Source organism: Nicotiana attenuata, chromosome 10 (assembly GCF_001879085.1).
Source record: "Nicotiana attenuata strain UT chromosome 10, NIATTr2, whole genome shotgun sequence".
NCBI lineage: Eukaryota > Viridiplantae > Streptophyta > Magnoliopsida > Solanales > Solanaceae > Nicotiana > Nicotiana attenuata.
The window spans coordinates 49,560,001-49,568,701 of record NC_031998.1 but is presented as its reverse complement, the minus strand read 5'-3'; the positions used below and the strand labels follow the sequence as shown (position 1 = coordinate 49,568,701).

At 37.3% G+C, this 8,701-nt stretch overlaps 1 protein-coding gene across 1 annotated transcript; it reads left to right on the top strand.

The window, feature by feature from the left end:
* On the top strand, positions 1,712-7,140 carry LOC109233798. The gene is made up of 7 exons (XM_019399661.1): positions 1,712-2,050; positions 2,169-3,348; positions 4,623-4,738; positions 5,011-5,434; positions 5,533-5,642; positions 5,774-6,736; positions 7,009-7,140. Exons 1-7 carry the CDS (start codon positions 1,712-1,714, stop codon positions 7,138-7,140), a joined length of 3,264 nt encoding a protein of 1,087 aa, XP_019255206.1.

Here is an 8,701-nt window from a genome sequence, read left to right as displayed (position 1 = left end):
CAACTGTCAAGGAGTATTAATTCCCAAATAAACCTCTTTCAGTAATTGGAGCAAAACAACAATGGTTCAACTCTTTATAGATTAGGAATAATCTTGTTTTGTGGTTTCACGAATAAATGACAAACTGGTAAAATCCGATCTGAATGTCAATAAAAATTTATATTGCTCGGACTTTTCGAAAATAATATCAAATGTGTGTTAGATCCTTCAAAAGTAGTGCATTTTGGAGGATCCGACACGGATGCGGTAGCATTTTGGAGAGTCGCCGCAACATAGACAAAAATATAACGGGGCTACAGAAAGAAATTTCTAAGATACATTCCATACAACTGAAAAGATTGAGGATTCCAACAACAAAAACACTATAAAAACAAGAGTTGAACACAAGATGAAGCATGAAGAAATAGTTTGACCCGGAAACTCAAGCTATTTAATCACAACAAAAATAAGACGTATCCGAATAAAAGAGAGGCAAAATAAAATCACTTGAGCAGAGTCTCGACGGCATCGAAGAAGAGAGGAACCACTTCTGGGCTTGGCGTCTTAACAAAACACTTGACACCAAGGTTTCCAATTCTAACTGTCCCTTTTCATCTTTCTTGATCCCCAACATAATAGAAACATTTTTCTAGAAATAAATTTATCAAACGTCTCTTATACAAGAAAAAGCAGTCACTCACATTGTAGGAGAAAGTGCTAAGATGTTTTACGGACCAAGAAAATTGCTTCAAATACTATCATGAAGCATTACATTTCTCATATTCTTGTATACTCTGTTGTAAAAGGTGATACAGCTAAAAGATCAACCTTCACTGGCATTCTTTCAATTCAATTTCTTTTATACATATATCATTCCATTATTTCACCCAAAAAAAAGAAAGATAGTAGAAATTGAGAGAAGAAAATTGATTGTACTGTTCGTGTAGATATCTACTCACTCTAAATCACGATCTTAAGTTGGAGTCAAGACAAACCTTCAATCATATATAGAGAATACTCTTGTAAGCTCAAGTTAGTTAGTGGTAGTTATGATAGTTAGTGTGTCAGTTAGTCGGTTAATACATACACTTAATGCCATCTCATGTCCAACTCATAAGTTAATGTTAGTTAGGCTCATCACTTGTATAACTACTACCTTGTATCTTCAGAGAAAGAATAGAAGAGAATCATTTTGCAATGCCTGCTTCTTCTTCATTTTTGTGCTCTAGAAGCTTCTACCATTAGAGCAGTGCAGAGCTACTACAAACCTACTCAGTATAAGAGCAGATTTTAGCATGGTATTAGAGCGGATACAAGTCAATTAGATTCTCGGTCATCGATCGATCCTTGGACATCAATTTCTAATTTCCGAAATTGTTAAAGTGCGAGAACCAATTATGGCAAAATCAACAATTCGTACACACATCCATTGTATCTAGGTCCAGCAGATACTCCGGGCGTTGTCTGATCCTTGTGAAGCTTACAGGATCTTAGAATTATGGGCTATGTGTAGGACGATAAAGATCCCACTACTTGGGAAGAGAAAGCTAGGGTTTGTGAATGGAACTTGTACGAAGGAATCATGTAGTACTGAGCAACAAGAGCAATGGAAAACTTGTAATGTTATTGTCCTCTCATGGCTCATGAACATAGTATCCACGGAACTCTTGTGTGGAATTGCATACGCTTCAAATACTCATCTCGTGTGTGAAGACTTGAGGGAGAGATTCGCATGAGAATTTTTCAATTGCATCGAGCCATTGCCACTCTCTCACAAGGTACAGATTCTGTTTCATGCTATTTCACAAAATTAAAGGATTTATGGATTGAGTATGATGCTATGGTACCCAAGGCCAATTCAAGGGATTATGTTGATCATTTAGACCAACATAAATTGCTACAATTCCTTAGTGGATTAAACGACTTTTATGACCAAGCTAGAAGGCAGATCCTCATGAAGTCGAATGTGCCTTCTATCAATCGAGCTTATGCGATGGTGATCGAAGATGAATCTATACAGTGTCCTGGTACGGATGCAGTAATTAATAAGAATGAACTAGTAGCTATGCAGGTTGGTCGTAACCAAAGCTATAAGGGAAAGAAACCTTTTGAAATGTGAACATTGTGGTTACAAAGGTCATAGCAAAGAAAATTGATATAAGCTCATTGGATATCCTGAAGACTTTAAGGGGAAGAAAAGGTTCAATCAGCTCAATACTGGACAATTTGGTCGTGGAAGTGGTGGTGCAAATGGACAATTTGGTCGAGGAACTCCACAGTTTAATGTTCTTAACAATGATTCTAGCAATGCAGGTGCTCAATGCTCTTCTAGCTGTGACTTGCGGGATGTTTTTGCTGGAAAGGGACCATTCTTCACGAAGGAACAATACAAGCAGATTTTAGCATTGTTGAACAAGGAACTAGCTGACAATCAAAACAACATGGATAGCCAAAGCAATATGGCAGGTATTGTAGTTTGTTTCATGTCCAAAGATATTACTAGTGAGTGGATTGTGGACTCAGGTGCCACACATCACATAGCTGCATCGATGGATTTATTAACAAATGATAACATTAAGAAAGAATCTAAGGACACAGTACATTTTCCTACTAGAGATAAGATCCCTATTTCTCATACAAGCCATGCATCTTTACTTGGTATTGAGGTTATAAAAGGTGTCTTGTATGTACCAGATTTCAAATTTAATCTCCTTTCAGTATCTAAACTCACAAGAGAACTGAGGTGTTCAGTGAATTCTTTTCCTGACTTTGTCCTCTTCCAGGATCTTTACAGTGGCAGGGTGAATGGGATTGATAAGGAGACATGTGATCTGTACATTGTCAAAGGTAGCAGTAATAATAGCAGTAGAGATTGTAATGTAGCAGCAATAGTCGCAGTGAATGAGGATTGCAGATTATGGCATCAAAGTCTTGGCCATCCTTCGGCCTTTGCTATGAAAAGTATAAATTGGTTAGGAAGCACTGTGGATAATGATCTTCTGAATAATTGCCCTGTGTGTCCCTTAGCTAAACAAACTAGATTGTTGTTTCCTACTAGTATTTTTAGGGCAGTATCTCCTTTTGATCTTGTTCATATGGATTTATGGGGCCCTTATAAAACACCCACCTATGACAAGAAGTATTATTTCCTTACTATTGTGGATGACTTTAGTAGGTTTACTTGGATTCATTCGCTGCAACTCAAATCTGAAACAATTGTTGTAATTAAAAACTTCATGTTAATGGTAAGAAACCAATTTGGAGTGATGGTAAAAGTGTTGAGATCAGACAATGGCATTAGGGGTGTTCAAACCGAACCGAAACCGAACACCGAATCGAAACCGAAGCTTAATGGCTTATTGGTATGGGGTTAGCGGTTTAACGGACGGGGAACGGATTGAATTTTTTTTATTAACGGCTTATAGGTTTGGGGCCGGATTATTCAATTTTCTTAACGGATAATCCGTTAACCAGTTATATACATATATACATATATATATATATATAACTTATTTTTATCCATATATATATTAAATATCAAAAACCCTTCCACTTCCAGTACTCTATCTCTAACGCTTAATTCCTAAATACGTATACTACAGTCTTTAATACCGTGTGACTGAAGAGTTGAATTCTTGAATTCTTCCCAGTTCGTAACTTCCTAGGATGTGGCATAACTATACAGTAATACAAATGACAACTCCATTTTTCTTGCTTGTCCTTTTGTTTGGGAATTTTGCACTGCAAAAACCATTCTCTTCCTCTCTGATTACTTTAATGTCCACAATAAATGAAAATCATCGACCAACGTAGATTAAAGTCAATACTGATGGACTCAAGAAACAAAAAAAAACCATGATAAACAAGAATCAATATTTCTAAGGTCTAACCTCACAAGGGAGATACAAGTTCAAATGTGTTAACAGACATGTATGTCTAGACTCATATGTAGTCTGCTTTGGGATGTAATGTAGCCTACAGTGTGTTCTGCTTTTTTCACTCTACAACACATGACGCACTACATCATTCTTATGAAGGCATTAACAGACATGTATGTCTGGACTCAATGTGTAATTTTCTATTCTGAATTTGTATGCTAGGCTGTCACCAAATAATTAATGCACGCAATATAGATTGAATTAGGCCGATAAACCACCCGATAACCGTCCGATAAGAGCTAAACCGATACCAATCCGCCCGATATCTTATCGGGTGGCTAACAGATTAATACATTTAAAAGCCGATAACCGATAAGCCAAACCGTTAAGAGTAAATAACCGCCCAATCCGCCCGATAAGCAACCCTAAATGGCATAGAGTTCTTCAACTTGCATTGCAATGATCTATTACAAGGTTTTGGAATATTACACCAAAGCATCTTTTTTCACAGTCCACAACAAATGGAGTTGTGGAAAGAAAACACAGGCACATCTTAGATGTAGCAAGGGCACTGAGATTTCAATAAAAAATACCAATTAGATATTGGGGAATCTGTGTAACTACTGCAGTATACCTGATGAACAAGTTGCCCTCATCAGCTATTAATGGAAAAAGCCCTTATGAGATGCTATATACAAGGCCTCCATCCTTAACTCACTTGAGAGTGATATGGTGCTTGTGTTTGTCTTCAATTGTTACCAATAGGAGATAAGTTTGCTGCAAGAGCAAAGGCATCAGTCTTGATAGGATATTTGGATAGACAGAAGCTTTATATCTTATTAGAACTTGCTACTAATAGAATATTTGTAAGTAGGGATGTGGTATTCAAGGAGTCTGTGTTCCCATTTGCAAAAAACAACAGGAGATTTCCATCAATCACAGTCCTCATGTTGACCACTTGGATTCTGGCATACTTGATGTTGGAATGCCGTCTACATGAGTTGCAAACAACTCACAAGACTTAGGTCAAGGTTCAGATGTGGATCAAGGTTTAGTTGTACTTACAGCTGACAATGCAGTTGAAGACAATGCAGAAGGAGACAATGAGTTGTAGGAAAGCTCACCATATGAAAGTATCACTCCAGTAATACAGGAAGATGAACCTTATGCTCTTAATCAAGACACGACCACTGATGCTGCACATATTCCACTGAGAAAATCCTCCAGGACCTCCATACAACCTATTTGGCTAAGAGATTATGTCACAACACAGAAGGGAACCAGTAAGTATCCCATCACTAACTATATATCCTATGACAAAGTCACACCAAAGTACCAAAGCTATTTGGAAAAGTTTTCTACATTGGTTAAGCCCAGATCTTTCAAACAAGCTGCAAAATATGCTAGATGGATTGAAGCAATGAAACAAGAAATCAAGGCTTTAGAGGATAATAAAACTTGGGAAGTTGTAGACTTACCATCATGGAAACACACTGTAGGATCCAAATGGGTCTACAAGATCAAGTACCAAGCAAATGGAGACACTGAGAGGTTCAAGGTTAGACTAGTTGCAAAAGGTTATAGCCAACAAGAGGGTCTAGATTATCATGATACTTTCTCTCATGCAGTGAAGATAGTAACAGTAAGGTCAGTCATAGCCTTGATGTTTCTAAAGGTTGGAATTTATACCAAATGGATGTCTACAATGCTTTTTTGCAAGGCGATCTTTATGAAGAAGTTTACATGGATATGCCTGAAGGATTTAGGAGGCAGGGGGAGCAGAAGGTTTGCAAATTGTTAAGTCCTTGTATGGACTCAATCAGGCATCAAGACAGTGAAACATTAATTTGTTTGATGCACTGGCAGTAGCAGGTTTCATACAAAGCAATCATGACTACTCCTTATTCACATTAAAGAAACCAGATGACATGGTGATCATCCTGGTGTATGTGGATGATCTGCTCATCATAGGCAGCAATGATCAGCTGATTACTGAGGCAAAGGAGATACTCCATCAGCAATTCAAGCTAAAGGACTTAGGTGAGCTCAAGTACTTCATGGGCATTGAAATCTTAAGGTCAGCAACTGGGGTACTTTTGAATCAAAGGAAGTATGTCCTAGAACTCATTTCTGAAATGGGACTCAGTGGTGCCAAGCCAGCAATTACCCCTTTGGAGACCAATATCAAGTTAACTACAATTGCATATGATCAGGCAACAGGTTCCACAGGTGACTCACTTTTAGAAGATGTTAGTACATATCAAAGATTGATTGGTCGTTTGATGTATGTTACTTCAACAAAACCTGATATTAGCTATGCTATTCACACCTTGAGCCAGTTCATGCAGCACCCTAAGAAGTCCGACTGGGAGGCTGCTATTAGGGTGGTTAGATATTTGAGGAATTCTCCAGGACAAGGTATTTGGTTGAGGTCTGGTCCTGCATCAAAGTTACAATGTTGGTGTGATTCTGATTGGGCAACTTGCCCCAATACTAGGAGATTAGTAACAGGTTATGTGGTAAAATTTGGTGAATCTTTCATTTCATGGAAGTCAAAGAAGCAACAAACAGTGTCCAGAAGTTCAGCTGTAGCTGAATATCGTAGCATGGCTTCAGCTGTAGCTAAAGTCACATGGTTGCTTGGTCTATTTCAAGAGCTGGGAGTTCCCATCAAGCTTCATGTTCTATTGCAATGTGACAGCAAATCTGCTATACAGTTGGCTGCTAATCCTATTTTTCACGAACGAACAAAATATATTGTGATTTATTGTCATTTCATTCGTGATGAGTTCAAGGCAGGGGTGGTCAAGACTGTCTATGTCCATTCCAAAGTCCAACAAGCTTATTTACTCACCAAGAGCCTCTCTCAGGATTCACACGTTCATCTTCTTAGCAAGCTTGGTGCGCTGAATATATTGCACCTCTAACTTGAGGGGGAGTCTTGTGAGCTCAAGTTAGTTAGTGGTAGTTATGGTAGTTACTGTGTCAGTTAGTCGGTTAATACATACACTTAATGCCAGCTCATGTCCAGCTCATAAGTTAATGTTAGTTAGGCTCATTACTTGTATAAATACTACCCTGTATCTTCAGAGAAAGAATAGAAGAGAATCATTTTTGCAATGCCTGCTTCTTCTTCATTTTTGTGCTCTAGAAGCTTCTACCATTAGAGCAGTGCAGAGCTAATGCAAATTTGCTCAGTGTAAGAGAAGATTTTAGCAAATACGAACAACATGAAACTGAAGCAGTACGACTTGTTCAGTATGTCGGAGACAAATACTTGTGAAGGAATTAAGGGGAAGCGACCCTTGGCAAATAACCGAATTCGACATGTTGGCAAAGTCAATGCAGAGCGCAGTGTGTGATAGGATAAGGTCAATGATTTAGACATTAGAGCTTTAGAGTTTGAATTCGATGGAGATACACAAACCAAAAGTTTATCAGGCAACATTTCTGAAGATAGCAGAACTGACAGTTAACAGTAAATATTAGTCACAATTATAAGATAACAAACATTAAACCATCTAATGGTTGCAAATGCACTTTTTCCACAGTAATAAGTCAACTTTCCATCACATAACGGTTAAGATATTTGATACAACATTCTCCATACTCAGTCATTTCCATAGTGACAAAAGCAAATCCATGAGACTCTTTGGTTCGAGGATCTATGACGAGATGACAATCAAATACCTAAAAGTAAGAAATATATTAAACCACTAATGAGAGTCATGGGTGGTAAGACTACTATAATTCAATCCTCTATTGATGATGTTATCAGAAAAATAAATTTTCAAGCAAATTGCTAAAGATATTTTAGTTAGGGCAGCATGTATTTAAAATCCCATTTACTTAATAGGTTAAGACAAGTCAGGTTAGCTATAATAGACCTAATATATGTCCATATTATAGCTGCAAATCTGCACAAACTGAATGTGGCACAAGTAATAACGAAACGCCTTAATGAGAATTTCGTTTATTGCTACATCCGGAATCTGACTAGTTTAGGAATTCCCAAACAAGAAAACTGCAATTGAAGCAAAGACATTTACTAGTTCAAGGTCATGCACACACATATAGGGGGGGGGGGGGGGTTAGTTCTCAAGTTTATTTGACAACTACATGCAATTGATTAAAATTGTTTTACATTATTGAGGCACACAATGCTTTTTTGAAATACCAGAGGATGCTATGGTGTTTCACACATTCAAAGCTACCATACATTTGTTGAGTTCATGCGACGACACCATATAAACCATAAATTTGAACAAGGAGCCCAAGCAAATAAACAATGTATGCAGTCTCAGTTTTTTTTTTTAATTCAATTTTCAAGCATCAGATCTAGATGTAGCTGGCTAGTATCATAAATACAGAGTAGCTATAAAAATTAATATCCATTGCTATGACCATTGAACATAAGGCACTCTTTTGTTTTTTCGTTTTCTTTTTTGGTTTTGATAGCCAATGAAAGCACTCATTTTTCACTTGAACATTGGGACTGGGGCGTAGTTGTTGTTGTATTCAACGGGTTAACTTGCCTAATAGAATTCTCAATCCTCAATGAACAAATTTTTAACTACAATTCAAAATTAAATTAATTTATAATATACAAATGCTTCAAACTGACCTTCTTCTTGCACATGTCCATCAAATTTTATACCAAAAACTATTTACACACACATAGACACAATGATTAGGGGTGTCAATGGTTCGGTTCGGCCGGTTATTTTATAAAATTTGTACCATACCAATTTTTCGGTTATTCTATTATGCATAACAAAAATTAGACTTTTCGAAACCGTTCTAACATGTCGGTTTCACTTCGATATCGGACGGTTCGGTTAATT